The sequence below is a fragment of the Mesocricetus auratus genome, unplaced genomic scaffold (genome assembly GCF_017639785.1).
Source record: "Mesocricetus auratus isolate SY011 unplaced genomic scaffold, BCM_Maur_2.0 Super-Scaffold_15014, whole genome shotgun sequence".
Taxonomy (NCBI): Eukaryota; Metazoa; Chordata; class Mammalia; order Rodentia; family Cricetidae; genus Mesocricetus; species Mesocricetus auratus.
This window is the reverse complement of record NW_024429186.1, coordinates 82769216-82785250: the sequence shown is the minus strand read 5'-3', so window position 1 is coordinate 82785250 and position 16035 is coordinate 82769216. Positions and strand designations below refer to the sequence as shown.

Below are 16035 nucleotides of genomic sequence, written 5' to 3'. Positions count from 1 at the left end.
TTGGAGTTGGATTGGCTCTCCTACTCTAAATCCAAATGTAGTGTTAAAATAAAATCCTAAATTTCTATATTATATCAAAGAGCCATTAATACAAAAGAAACAAAATGAGGGACTGTCATCTGTGTATGCTCAGTTCCGTTTCTAAAAGTCTAATCTCTTTCGTGTTTACTATCTTCCTTACTGTTGCCTTTCCCGGTATACAAACATACAAAAGTTGAAAATTTCTCTGTTAACATTAACGTTTAAGTTTTCCAGAGAACAAGGAATTTCTTAACAGCAACCCTCACTTCATCGACTCCACCTGATGTGACTTGATGCGTCTACAGTGCCCCACATCATCGACTCACCTGACGAGTACCATCCTAAACCCACATCACTTGGCACAACTCTGGACAAGGAACTGATACGGTGCACCTTCTGCAATCTGACCAGAGCCTCAGACGAGAGCTTCAATCAACATTAAAATTCAGTCAAGAACTTCAAGCAAGCATCTCCTGCCAAACAGAGACTATATAACCTACTTAGGACTCTTGTTACACTAACATTTTCTTCCCACAGGTCCCCATGAGATTGTCATCGTCCCATTTCAACAGAAAGTAATTTTAAGAATACTACACCCCTTCCCCTACTGTTGATACTACAAGATATCTTACAACTGTTAATGTTAGTTTTCAATTATTTTATGGTTGGGATTGGAAGGAGGTATTCAGACCTGGGCACCCCTTTCAGGTAAGTTTAGGATTTAGATGGGATAGATATGTTTAGTTTAGGATTTAGATGGGATAGATATGTTTAGTTTAGGACATAAGTAGATTATAACTTGCTTATCACCTTCTATGTACATACGTTATATATGTTTGAGTTTTATATCAAGTTTAAATCTTTTATTTAGACTAAAAGGGGAATTGTAGGAGTAAGTCCAAAATACTGTCCACACCCAAAAGGGGCGTAGATTAGGGTATGTAGAACAGATGAGATATTTAAGTAAAGGAAAAGGGAAACCTCGCTCTCTTGGAAGCCAGTCATGTTCCTTGTTCATCTTGTAAGTATACTAAATAAAAATATTACACCTCGCTTTCAGATTGTGTTATTGTCATCTTCACTCCCATCTGCAAGTGCCCAGAGTTATACTCTTCTGCCTCTGTTTAAATTGTTCAAACTGTAACCTGGGCCTGGAACCCGAAAGAGATTTAAGAATAACAGCATACGTGGAATCTATAAGTCAAGATGTACATAAATTAGTCAAAATCATCTAACCAAGCCTGCCTTCTCTTGGGTATCAGCTACCACCAGCCACATGCTTCCCCTGAGCCCACTACTGCAAAGAACTTCTCCTTATTAATCTCTAAGTATGGAGAGTCATTTCTCACGGAGAAGGCACACTGTTTCCATCACACATATATAAAAGTAGAAAAGGGGTGTGAGGGAAGAACACGAGACAGGAACGAACACATAGAGAAACGGAGGCTGCAGTAACACAGAACTAGGAGTTGCTCTGGACAGCCAGCTCAGAAGAGCCGGTACAGAAAACATGGGCTTTGCCCACAGAGAAATGAGAGGACGTCCCAAAAATCACAAAGCTGGCATTGAGTCACCTAAAAAGTACAAAGAAAAGAAAAGAGATGCAGCAGAAGGAAGGCAGGAACTAGATACAACTGTAGCTGTGCTGCCCCAGGCACTGAGTGAGGAAGCAGAAGTCTCATTCAGAACAGTAAGCCAGGCAGGCCTGGTGAAGAGACCTGCAGTCATACCTACAGAACGAGCCCACAGCTCACATAACTCAAATTCAGTTGTAGTTTCCCTGAGTCAGTGGGTCCTCCAGCAGATGCGTCAACACTGAAAGGGTTTCCACTTTAAGACTGGGAAGGCAGTTGCTGGACACCATCTTGAGAGGGAACCTACTGTTTAAAACTGACCTACAGGGAGAGCTGAGAAAAGGGAACAGCCACTACTCTAGGCGACTCCCACAGTCCCAGAGTGGAGTATAGCACTGGAAAGGAACTGTGGAGAATTGGGGTGGGGTGGGGTAGAATGTCCTAGCAAACTAAAGCAGCAGGAAGCTGAGAGCAGGCAGAGCAGCACACAGCCCTGCTCTTGATGCCAGAAGAGCTCACAGATGAACAGGGCTGGGTAACAGTCCTATCTAACACCTGGTAAGAACACAGAAAATTACTGACCAATGAACAAAGCCAACAGGGGTGCCACACATCTTTAATCCTTGCACTTGGGAGGCAGAGGCAGGTGGATCTCCACAAGTTCGAGGTCTGGCATGGTCTACAGAGTGAGTTTCAGGACAACCAGGGCTATTATACATAAAAACCCTGTCTCAAAAAACCAAACACCAAAAAACAAACAAACAAAAATCTCAAAAGAAAGTATTTGCAAATCAAACTCAGGACCACATTTTATTGAACAGTTCAGAAAATGGGAAGACAGAACAAGTATAGTCCTGGTTCTTAGTGAACCTCAACCAAGTGAGTTCACCATAAATACACATTTCAATAAAGAACACCTGTTTTATGATTCTTGTTAATTTTTTACAACAATACATACATATTTTGTCAGTGTGATGGCTGCTACTCTTGGTTATTAACTTGATTCCATATGGAATTAACTAAAATTCAAAAGTGGAGGGCACACCGGTGAGGGATTTTTGCTTAATCTGAAGTAGGAAGATCCTCTTCTAAGCCAGATCTTGAGATGAAAAGACAGCTCTTTCTTTAGTGCAGACCTTTTGGGAAACCCCACTCTAACCTGGACCCGCCTTCTGCTGGAAGCCTATAAGGACATGGCAGAAGGAAGCTTTTGCTCTTTGCCTGCTTGCCCCCCTCACTAACGAGTCCACTCCTTCACTGCTACTACAGTCTACTTCTTTGGGATTCCTTCATCTACTGAAGACCAGCTGAGACATCCAAACTCATGGACAGAGCAATTACTGGATTCCTGAACAATCTGTTCACAGCCAGACACTGTTGGTTTAGCGGGACAGCAGCCTGAAAGTCATTATAATAAATCCCTCTATCTATCTACCTACCTACCTACCTTCCTATCATCTATCTCGATTTAGATATATCTATATCCACATCTACTTAGAGAATATAGTAAAGATTAATTCTATAAACTTTGTTACTCTAGAGAACCCTGACTAATACAGTTTGTGTAGGAGTATGTGCATTTGAGAGCAGACATGCAAAGAGGCCATAAAGGAGCATCAGAACCCCTGGGGCTGGACTTACAGGCAGTTATAAGCTGCCCTCCAAGGACACTGAGAGCCCCAAATAATAAATCTACAATACAAGCCCTACGTCTAAGGCTCGGGGAAAATAATAGAATAAGGAGCAGAAAGATTCTAAGAGCCAGACAACCATGAAACCTGCTACTAGGTAGTATCTTATAGACATGACAGAGAAGCAGTACCCAGCAATAGTGCTTTCTAAACAAGATCTGCATAGTGACAGCTGACACATCAACATGTAAATAAGAAATTTCACGTCTTCACTACCAGATGAAGAGCTACAGAGTAGTGATACATTATTTATGATTTAGTAAAGCTTGCCTGAAGATTCAGAAAGCAAAGTCAACCTCAAGCTATAGAGATCAGGCAGTGGTGGCACACACTTTTAATCCCAGCATCCAGAAGTTAGGAGGTAGTGGTACTCAGAAGTAAGAGGTAGATGGATCTCTGTGAGTCCATGACCACCCAGATCTACACAAGAGTGAATCAGTCTAAAAGAGAATTAGAGCTCAACCTTTAATTCCAACATTAGGGAAGTACATGAGACAGAAGCAAGGTCTTAGTAGGGGCATACAGTCTCCAGCCATGCTGAGGAGAGGCAGCAGTCTGAGACTTGGTGAGAGCTCCTGTGTGGATCAGCCCTTTCAGCCTGAGGTAGAGGTGAGAGATAGTAGCCAGCTGTTTTACTTTCTGATACTGAGCTTGAACTTTGAATCCCAATATCAGTGTCTGGGTTTTTTATTTTTCATGTCACACTACAGGCAACCAGTGGTTATTGAGAAGGGAGCTTCAATTCCAAATGACCAGCACTAAACTCATGTATATAGGTATATAGGAGCAATACTAAATGGGTTTACTAGGTTTACATACACAAACACATGAGTAATATATTAATAAACATATAATGTAGTAATATAAGCACTGCAATCATCAATTCATACAACCCACACTGAGCCTCACAAAACCAGCCCTATCAACAGTCAATCAAGGAAATGGGCGGGTTCTAGGGTCCTTACTCTTTACCACTAACTACTGGCTACTGGTAGATTCCGGGATAGAATAAATCACTGTCTTTACTATGAACCCACTGCTGAGAACACCAAGTTCCAACAGACAGCTCCAAACACATGGTCACACAGACAGCCCTGGTTAGACTCAGTCACAAAGAAAGCAAGAGACAGGAGTGTAGCAAGAAACTGGGAGAGGACGGGAGGTGGGAGTGGTCAGTGACAGTGTGTGTACAGCGCTGTCCAAGAGCAAACTTACATAAGAGAGCCGCCTTACTTCCAAGTGTACGACCTTTAACCAATCTTTAAACTGCTTATCATCTATATAAAATGGAAAAAGTATTACTAACCTTACTATATTGTCAAAAAGATGCCTTGGACAAAACTGTAATGCTTCACAGGGGTGTGTGTGTGTGTGTGCGTGCACACACACAGAGAGAGATATAGATATACAGATATCACATAAAAATGTATTTTATATAGTTATATATAGAAACCTTGGGTATATTTCAGAATTAAATACATAAAGATACATTAGATTTCCATGTACTTAAACATACTTTACTCTGTAACAGTTCTTTTATGATAAAATTTAGCTTATTAGTTGCTGAATCCAAAGTCAAATGTGCATTTATATCCCAAGAGATTATTGACATTTATTACCTGGGTCTCCACACCTTGCTCCAGCAGACGCTTAGCTTGGTTTTCCACTTCAAGTCGTGCTCTTGCGATAAAGAGTAGATCATTTTCTATTACTTCTATTCCAGAAAGATCTATTCCTTGAGAAAGATAATCTATTAAAAAAATACAGAGGTCAATGTCAAGTAAAATGACAGAATCAAAACAGTATGTATAACTTTTTCAAAACCACTATGGATTTGCTGTTGAACACAGTTCCTTCTTAAAAATCTATATTCTAAAACATAACAACTCCCAAATATCACCTATTTAATAATGTACCTCTGGAGTTGAATGTCTCAAGTAAAATAAATCAATGACCAAAAAATACTATAAGTTCAGCCAGGTGGTGGTGGCACACACCTTTAATTCCAGTGCTCTGGAGAGAGAAGCAGGTGTATCTCTGAGTTCGGGGCCAGCCTGGTCTATAGAGCAAGTTCCAGGACAACTAGGGCAAAAAAGAAACCCTGAATCAAAAAGCAAGATCCAAAACCAACCAAAATAAAAATAGTATAAATTCAAAGCAATCTCAACAAATTAAAGAATAAATAATGTCTTTTTTCCATAAAAGTTATTTTGCTATGCAGGACAGTATTTCTTAGAACTCACTATGTAGCCAAGGCTGGCCTGGAACTCACAAGCCTTCTTCTTCTGCCCCCCATGCTGGGATTGCACGTGTGTCCAACAGGCCCTGATTCTGTTTTAATTTAAATAAATATCCTATAGTCGCAGACATTTCTCAAGGTCTACCTATAGCCTCAAAAATGATTCTGTAATGATAAAGCATTTGAAACAAACGTTTTTAGAGAAATAGTAAATAATTCACAAATAAACCCTTGCATTTTGCCATTTATGTGACTGTACTGACAAGAAGAACATTGTTACCAAATTTTTAAAAAACCGGAACAATTATTATACACAAGCTTTCACAATAAGAATTATTGTGAGATTACAGGGGCAGGTAAGAGAGCTTGGACAGTAAAACTGCTTACTGTCACATCCCCATACAAAGCTGGGTGTGGTGGCACATGCTTGCAATCCCCCATTGGTGCAGAGGCAAAACAGGAAGACCCCTAAGCTCCCTGCCTAGCTAGAAGCCCTACAGCACAAGGCCTAGGTCTCAGTGAGCGCTTATCTCAACAGTCTAGGAGGCTGGCTCCTAAGAAATGACACCTAAGGTTGACCTGCACATATACACTCAGATGTATGTGTGCACTTTACACAGGAATGCATGTGCACACAGGAAAAGATTTTGGTAGGCTGTGCATGGTATAAGACTGTGAACTGCATCCTCAGAAGACTGGGGAAAGGACATTGCATGTTCCAGGATAGTTTAGGCTACAGAGCAAGAGCCTGTCTCAAATGAACAAAGAACAAGCAAACAGGAGGAGGGGTGGTTGTAGACATGGTTATACACTTTTGTCTATGCGTTCAGAATTCATTACTTTAAAACGAGAGCCGGGTGGTGGTGGTGCACGCCTTTAATCCCAGCACTCAGGAGGCAGAGGCAGAGGCAGGTAGACCTCTGTGAATTCGAGACCAGACCGGTATACAAGAGCTACTTCCAGGACAGCCTCCAAAGCTACAGAGAAACCCTGTCCGGAAAAACCAAAAAAAAAAAAAAAGAAGAAAGAAAGAAGAAGAAGAAGAAGAAGAAGAAGAAGAAGAAGAAGAAGAAGAAGAAGAAGAAGAAGAAGAAGAAGAAGAAGAAGAAGAAGAAGAAGAAGAAGAAAGAAAGAAAATGAAAAAATGAATAATTCTGTATATTTTGCTTTATTTATCAAGTAATAAAAATGCTTAAGGACAAAGGCTGAGGTTTACTTAGTTTAAATACAATCCATACCTTTACTTTTTCATTAAGGCAAATTATTCCCCTTCCCTTTTTGAGAGGTCTCAGTATATAGTCCAGGCTGGCTTTGAACTCACAGAGATCCTGCTTACCAAATCTCAGATTAAATAAAGGTGTGTGCCAACACACCCAGTACCTCAAGGCAAATTAGTTCTAAGACATTACATCTAATTAGATAAATGACTTCATTTTGCCAGTTAACAGAATATCAAGTACATATTCACTTAATTAAAATTTTGACTTCAGTCCTATTAAAACATATCCTAGCATTAAATACAATCACAATTTACCTCTGTTAGGTTATAGTAAGCCAACCAGGTCAAACTATATTAATATAATCCAATAAAATCTGATAATTGAACACTACATAATTAGGTCTACATCAGGAAAAAAACAGAAGAAATATATAGTGCAGTTATAATGTTATTGCTCGTTTTACTTCGACCTCAGTGTGTTCTTTTTCGATGTATATATACATTGAAAAGGGTCACAGTTAGGTTTATCACAGTAAAAGATTACTAAAAATGCCTTCCAATCATTTGAACTTAATTTTGCCTGGAACTTACTAGGTAATCACAGAAAAATGATACACCACACTCATTGAGCTTCAGAGAGTTTTAGATGCAAATGGTAACAGTACATAACATATGTCCTAAATACTCTGTAGATTACCATGAGAACCAAAACACATTAAGCAGCTATCTGTCCTAAAAGTTTTCACAAGATTCTGAGGGACAGCTTTAGATTCAAAAGACAGATAATAGTACTCCTGCAATTTTCTAGCTTGAAATATAAGCATGGAACTGAATTTATCCAAGCTGGGATAAAGGTAGTATTAATACTAATATCCTAAATTTAGTAAGAAAGTAAACTACTAAAAACTTATGAAATGTCTCTCTTAGGCGTAAGGATTCAGGCACTATGATGGCCTGCCTCTGTCACCTGGCAGAAGGCACTCAGGCAGCGCCCTGGTCAGCCCAGGGTTCCATGATGGTGTAGTTTGCACCCAGGTGCAAAAAGGCCCCTTTAAAAGACAGACCCCCGCCCACTTATGCTCTTCTCTTTCTGCTGCTCTCCCCCTCCCCCTCTCCCTTTTCTGACTCCCTCTTCCTTTCTGTCTCTGTGTCACTTTACCCCCTTCCATAAAACTTCCCCCTAAGCTCTGTCTGCCTGGCGTGTTTGTGTCCCTCCCCCATCCGCCTTGGTCACCTTCACCTGCCATGGAATCCAATAGCTGCTTTGAAGGCTACTTAGATAATTTATAAAAGTATAAATAATTTGATAATTTGTATCTAATAACTTCAAGTGCTTATTTGAATGGGTATTGCTTTAATTCTTCCCCTGTGAAACAAACACTTCCCTCTTTGTAACTTTCTCACAGAAATAATTCTAGATATTTAACACTTTACATTTGAAGATGTTTAGAGTAGTTGCTTACAATAGGCAGTATTCTGTCGTATGCAGAAGGCTAAGTAAACTTATTTTATATTCCCGTGATAGACTATTGGGAAGTGTCTGGTATTTGTGTGGACGGGTAAGTGCTTGTACTGCTGCAGTGTAGGGAGATGCTTTTTTGTGGAGGTAGCTCTGTCTCCAGAGCCAACACCACTGTCAAACATAATAATGTGAGGAAAATAGCGGCTGGACCGTAGAAGAGAATGCTCAGTCTATGTGTTATGTCTTTGGAGCAAGTGAAAGTCGTGTGCGTTTTCTGAGGCATGCGTCTGAATGGTGCTCTCTGACAAGTGCATGTGCAGGGGAGTGGAGTGTTGATGGGCAGCCATAGCCGGCTGCCCTGTCACTGTCAGCTTTCATTCCTCTGCTTCTCTCTCACATAAGCACCCAGGGGAGGCTCTGTGCTATTTTGGTTGAGACTGTGGGGACTCAGGCCGATCCATGCAGATCCACTCATCTGCTCCACAGTGGTCACCTCTGCATTGTGGTATGATGTAACTCTTTTTTTAATGGCTCTGTGACTTCAGAAGACTTCCTGATGAGTACGGTATTTCTAAAGGCTTTGTCTAGTTGGCAGGTGATTTCGTGGCAAGGTGATAACTTCCTTCTTACAGTGTGAGGGTGTCTGCTGACGACTGTCAGACCGTGGATGGACACCTTTCTCTGCGTGCAGTGCTCCTGCCCATCTTACCTAGGACTTGGCTTAATGGATTCAGCCTTTGGTTTTTGAACAGAGGAAATACAGTTCTGATAACTTGAAAGTACTTGTCCAATAATGCTATAATACTTAAGGGAAAAATATTAAAATGCCAGAATACTTTTTAAATCTGTAAGTAACAAATACTGCCTACCAAATTTATTAACTTCTTGCTAGAAACGCATGGTGTCACCCATCTTGTATGTCAGATAATGTATTATTAAGTCTTACATTTGTTAAAACACCACGAATCAAGTAGGGCATTGGTGGCGCACGCCTTTAATCCCAGCACTCAGGATACAGAGGCAGGCAATCTCTGTGAGTTCAAGGCCAGCCTGGTCTACAGAGCAAGTTTCCGGACAGCCTCCAAAACAATACAGAGAAACCCGGTCTCAGGGAAAAAAAACAAACAAACAAACAAACAAAAAAAAAAACACCATGAATCAATCCTTGACATGTTTATTCTTCGAATTTTCTCATTATGTTGGAAGATTGATACTGATAAGCATATGCTTGTTATTTGCTTATTTTTAAGCAGCTGTAAAATGTTTTACTTTGGTGAACGCACATACCTTTAGTACCAGCACTTGGGAAGCAGAGGCAGGTGGATCTATGTGAGTTCAAGGCCAGCCTGGTCTACAGAGTAAGTTCCAAGACAGCCAGGGCTGTTAAACAGAGAAACCCTGTTTCAGAAAACAACAGAAGCAAAAAACTATACAAATAAAATTTAAAAAGACATTTTATTTTTAAGCAAACACTTCATCTATAGTACTATTTTAAATTATTATGCTTTTATTTATTGTTGGGTTGATGGTATATGAGTAGGTGGAGTTTTCCTGTCCTATCAGCCTCTTCCAAATTACCATACTGAGACTTATATTACTTATAAATGTTCACTGATAGCTCAGGCTTATTGCTAACTAGCTCTTACAACTTAAATTACCCATTTCTATTTATGTGCATTTCTGCCACGTGTTTGCTGTCAACTCCTTTGACTCCTCCCCTCATTCTCAGCTCAGCTTTCCCGCCAAGCTTCATCCTGTTCAGCTATTGGCCAGTCAGCTTGTTTATTAAACCAACCATAGTGACAAAGTCACCGAGTACACACAAGGACAGGTCCACAGTAGCACACAAGGACAGGTCCACAGTAGCACACAAGGACAGGTCCACAGTAGCAGGCTTTCAGCCTTGTTCTCAGTAATGCTACACTTAGCAACTGCACACAAAGGTGACTGGTATGCTTTGTTTTTAATGGCCCAAGAGATCACCATGGTCTTGAAACATTAGACACTTCATATAGTCTTGTTACACAGCATGTGTATTTTTTTCTTATAACTATACATATCACCCAGATATAAGACTTCAGACTTTGGCTCACTGCAGGCCCACTACTAGCTAACCCTGAATTAAATGGTTAGTTATCTCTTCTTTCTTTATCTAAAGGCAACATGGGAAGGGCATCGCGCTGACTTTTAGCCAATCCAACAGCTACCCACATCAGGAAAGCAGATAATGTCACTCTGGAGACCAGCCTCAGAGGCTAGAGAAAAACAAGAAAGTGTGAGCACAGGAAAAGATTATAGCAGGATTTGACTGTAAGCAAGGTCACAGTCTTAAGACATCCTTGTTTGGCCGTCTTCTAGTTCTCTCCCTATGACAGGTAATATTAACTTTGCATTTACTTCTTCCTCACATCTCTTTCCAGACACAACCCAAGTACTTCCTTTCCTTCCTCCATCTGACAGCCCTCTGCCACAAGCAACACTCCCAATACAGTACTCAGGCACTCTCTTCCGATTTCAGTGACTTACTCCTAGATAGGACAGAAAAAGAAAGACAACAGATTTTTTCCCCTTCTCCTTTTCTCCCTGTTAGTGAAAACAGATTTCCCACACACACAGTCTATCCTGACTACAGTTTCCCCTCACACAGTCTATCCTGACTACAGTTTCCTCTCATACAGTCTATCCTGACTACAGTTTCCCCTCACACAGTCTATCCTGACTACAGTTTCCTCTCACACAGTCTATCCCGACTACAGTTTCCCCCTCACACAGTCTATCCTGACTACAGTTTCCCCTCACACAGTCTATCCTGACTACAGTTTCCCCTCACACAGTCTATCCTGACTACAGCTCCTCTCCCTCTACTCCTCCCCACTCTTCCCCACATCCTCTCCTATTCAGATCTACTCTCTTTCTGCCTCTCACTAGAAAAGAACAGGTTTCTAAGAGACAACAATAAAATAAGATATAAGAAGATAAAACAAAATCCATTACACCCACGTTGAACAAGGCAAACCAACAGAAGGAAAAGAGCACAAGAGCAGACACGAGAATCCAGAGTCTCACTCACACACTCGGGAGACCCATGAAAACACTGAGCTGCAAGAGGACCAGGTGCAGGCTGGCATAGCGCTGTGCTGGCTGCTTCAATCTGAGTTCATACGAGCTTTGCTCAGTTCATTTAGAGGCCCCTGCTCTCCTGGCGTCTTGGAACTCCTGGCTCTTCCACTCTGCCTGCCCCATCTTCTGAGATGGTAAAGTGCCGTGACCACATAATGCTCATAAGTCAGCATTTCACAGCCCTGTTCCTCACTGTCCTATTTTATATTCTTCCTGTCTTTTTCTTGCATGATGTTCTCTGAGGCTGGGAAGAGATCGGTTTACGAATGAGCACAAATGAGCACTCAAGAATCACTTGTTCTCAGCAACTTGACTGGCCATGAGACTTCATATTAAGTATCATTTACTATAAAGAGAAGCTTCTTTGATCAAGGCCAAAGTCAGCACTAATCTATGGATCTATTCACAAATATTTAGGAGGCGATTTTACAAGGTACCCACTTAACAAAACAGGAGTAGTAGGTTCATCCTTAATGCCTATGACTTCCCTAGTCAAGGGTCTCTGGTCAGGTCCAGTGAACTTCTGGAGAAGGCTCAGAGTCCATCAGAAATCACTTGGTTTCCACATACCAGTTGTGACACGACTGCAGTAAGACCTGCTTTTCGGGCAAGTGTGGGTTGTAGCATGCAAGGTGCAAAGCTGGCAAGGAAAACTGGAGACTGCCCCCAGGATGCTACATAGCAACTTCCAAAATGAAGACTACAGCGGAGAGGAAGCTTCACATTCAGTTATAACATGCTTTGTCTACACTGCAACAAAGGCATGGGGGACCTTCAACAGTAAGGTCTTAAAACACAGTTCTGGTAGGAACCAAGAGCAATGGCCATAAAACCTGTGTGGTCTAGGGGACCTCTGGGGCTTTTCTGGCCAAGAACTCATAGGGAAGTATTCAACATTGGGCACTAAGATTTTCATTTAAAACCTACAGCTTTGGCCTTAGCCACTCATGCATGGCGTCTCTGTTCAAACTCTTTTTTTGTTTGGCACAGAGTCTCACTATGAAGCCCTGGCTGACCTGGTAACTCACAATGAAATTAGGTTGGTCACAAACTCACAAAGATCTGCCTGCTTTAGCTTCCCAAATGCTATGATTACAGGCAGGTGTCAATATACCTGGTTCTCAACGTCTTTTTAATTACCATATAAAATGGTACATTTCCCTGTGACATCTTCTTACCTGGTTTTGGTGAGCCATCCTCTTTCCGTATCCCACAATCCCTCCTTCCCTGTTTGCACAGTTATGCCTGCCACCCCACTCTACATTCCTTAAGGATTCTCCTCCCTGTGGCTGTTGAACAAGACCTACACAAGATGCTGCCCGTCCAAACGGCAGCAGAGAATGGGGATAGAGTCAGAAGGCCCACCATCCTGAGTAGCACTGGCAGAGCAGTTGCCGTATGAGGGGAGCCTCATTTCCTTCAATGGTGTAGCCACCAGTAAGTTGCCATGTTCCAGTAAAAACTACAAAAAACAAAACAAAAACCCACCTCTAACCCATGCTTGTGCAAGCAATCTTAATTAAACAAGGGATCACAAGAAAACCCAATACATACCAACAAAAAGACATAAAAATGGGAGCAGATTATTTTAGTAGAACTGGGTTAAGAGAAGTGGAAAGAAGGAAGATCATGAGGGTAATGGAGAAAATAGAGATTATATACAAGTATGAAATTGTTCAAGAATTTTCAAAAAGGGTATTAATAAACACAAATAATTCATATTATCTAGTGGGTAAATAGCAAAAGATATTAAGTAACTTCATTAAGAAGACACTGACAAGTCAATACATGAAAACATTAAAATTTCATTGTAACCTTTGACATTGATCTTTATGTAAAATGAAACAGTAAATATTTACTTTAACACTTAAAATATGTAATGGAACCCAGAGCCATGCATATACTAGTTAAACTATCTACCACTGAGCTATGTTCTTGGAACTCACTACACTAAGACATCTTTAGCTAGGAGTTAATTCTTATTTTTAGGGAAAACAGGTACATCCTTTAAGAGACAGGACATAAATAAAAGGGTGCTAAACTAGGAATTAAAACATCTAAGCTTTAATACTAGTTGATTGTATGAGTGTAGAAAAATGACTTCCCTTTCTGAAACTCTAAATGTGAAGAATAAAATATCAATGCTCACAAGATGACTATAGAGCTATCAAGATATATGGATGTTTCCTAACTATAAAACTACATCAGTGCTAGGCAGATCACTCGGCGGGCTAAGCACCTCACAAGCACAAGGGCCTGAGCTCAAACCCTAACCTCTATGAATAAACGCTGTCGGCTGTAGCACACATCTGTAATCCCAACCCCAACCCTCTATGAGTAAACGCTGTCGGCTGTAGCACACAGCTGTAATCCCAACCCCAACCCTCTATGAATAAACGCTGTCGGCAGTAGCACACAGCTGTAATCCCAACACTCTTAAACAGGAGACTGCGAGTGGAGATGCAGAACCTACAGAAGCCCAGACGCTAACTAACTACCCTGCTAAAGGAAGAATACAAAAGCAACAAAGTGAAAAGCAAGGGCCAAAAACCCAGGTCATCCTGTGACCCTCCACACACATATAACACACACATAAAGATTGAAAAGATATATCCAAGTAAATTATTATTTTCAAAATCAGGTACTAGCTGCTGTTGGCCTTTTGATGAAATTTAGGAGAAAAGGGATCCTGTAGAAGAGATAAACATAGGTTAAATATTGTGCTTTTTAAGGATAATTTATTTAACTTTATTTTATGTGCACTGGTGTGAAGGTGTCAGATCCCCTGGAAATGAAATTACAGACAGTTGTGAGCTGCCATGTGAGTGCTGAGAATTGAGCCCAGATCCTTGGAAGAGCAGTCAGTGCTCTTAACCACTGAGTCATCTCTCCAGCCCTTTGAAGATTTTCTTTTTAAAAAAAATATTTATTTTATGTGAATTGGCATTTTGCCTTATGTATGCCTATGCGGGTGCCAGACCTCTAAAACTGAAGTTACAGGCAGTTAGAAGCTACCATGAGGGTACAAGGAATTGAACCCAAGTCCCCTGGAAGAGCAGTCAGGACTCTTAACCACTGACCCATCTCTCCAGCCCCTCCAGTAAATTCTTAATTGATATGACCACATAAACTATGCACAGAATAGCCCAAATCTTTAAGTAAAACCAATCTGAATCGATACATTTTACACCTAAAATAGTTCTCAGCGAAGTCTGATCTCCCTGTTTTTCAAAGCTTTGAGGAATTTAGAGTCAAGAGTCTGCTCTCTTTTCCTCTGCATCACTCTGGCAGAGGAAGGCCCTTTCATAAACGGGCCCTAGCTGTCCTTCCTACGCTGCATTGTATGTGCTGTGCTGGTACCCACTGCACACATGTCATGCGAAAGAAGCCACACTGTATTGTCTATCTCCAGCTGGCCATCTGAACACCGCTTCTCCTTCTTCCTGATTTTCTAATAACCACCAGATTGCTCATATGACACAGCTTAAAAGCAAAGACTTTAAAACATCGCCTTTTCCCTTTCCAGAGTTTTATTTGGTACATTTTTTTTGTTACCATCCATGACAGAAATAGCCATCACTATCTCTCCTTTTGTGCACTGGATAAAATCAGCAAAAAAAGAAATCAGTTTAAAAAGTGAGAATAAAGCTGCTGAGGGTAGCAGTATGTGCCCAAAAGCCCAGGGATCAAGAGGCACAGGGAAGTAAGTTCAAGGTCAATCTAGGGAGTTTGGCAAAATGCCATCTAAACTCACCCTGAAAGGTCAGGGCTACGTGGCATCACCGTTCTTTGGTGAAGTTTTCACTATTTAAGCATAACACACCCGGAAAAGACAGGTTACAGAGTCTTGCTTCTCAGCCATCTGGGATGAATTCAAAGACTGGTCTGTTTTGTTTTCTTTCGTTAGGGGAACTTTTTTCTTCTTGAAAAAAAAAACACCATTTTAACTGTTGGTCATGAAGAGAGAACATGAAGAACTGTATTGGGTAATAGAAATTACTCTAATAAAGCACACTTCTTTGAATTTTATTATAAAGAGCTATGTCATACCATGGCTAAATAAAGCCTTTAAAATTATATCCTATAGTAGTAAGACACTACTGTATCCCCACTCTGTAAATAGCATATTTCTTGTAGCTTTTGTGATACACAGTGACTTTGCTTTATCAGAACTGTTTTTAATAATGTTAAAATACAATCTTTTCATCCCATAAGATTGAGAAGCTAATAAAAAATGATGCCAGACTCTAAAACAACAAATAAAACACACACAGTTAATAACTCACAATACCACCAATAAGATATGACAATTATTAAAAAATACAAAAGAAATGACAAATGGGAAAATTATATGAGTAGAAATAAAACAAAGTTTAGGTTGGTGGTTCTCTGGGGCATGAGAGGACTCTGGAGAAATTTTGCAGAGCAATAAATATGTTTATCTTGAACGTGTTAAAGCTTTGTTTGCCAGCCATTCAAATAATGTTCACATTTATCAAACTGTATACCTTAAACAAAACAGATTATTGTATGTTAATTATACCTCAATAAAACTATTTTTAAAAAATAATATTTGCAACACCAAGGTATCAAACAAAACCCTGTGCTTACTGAGCAGTAATAAGGAACCGTTTTCCTCTTCACTCTAATTATGGATTACACAAGGACGATCTGTATGACTTTGATGTCTTTGTCACGTTTGATATCCT

General features: G+C 40.4%; 1 protein-coding gene across 1 annotated transcript in view; it reads right to left on the bottom strand.

Moving 5' to 3' along the window:
* The window catches only part of Cog5 (component of oligomeric golgi complex 5), a 277239-nt gene that overhangs the window by 159917 nt on the left and 101287 nt on the right, over positions 1 to 16035 (bottom strand). The window contains exon 7 of the mRNA XM_005076235.4: positions 4906 to 5036. Within this exon, the coding sequence (XP_005076292.1) occupies positions 4906 to 5036 (131 nt within the window). The remainder of the gene's footprint in view (positions 1 to 4905; positions 5037 to 16035) is intronic.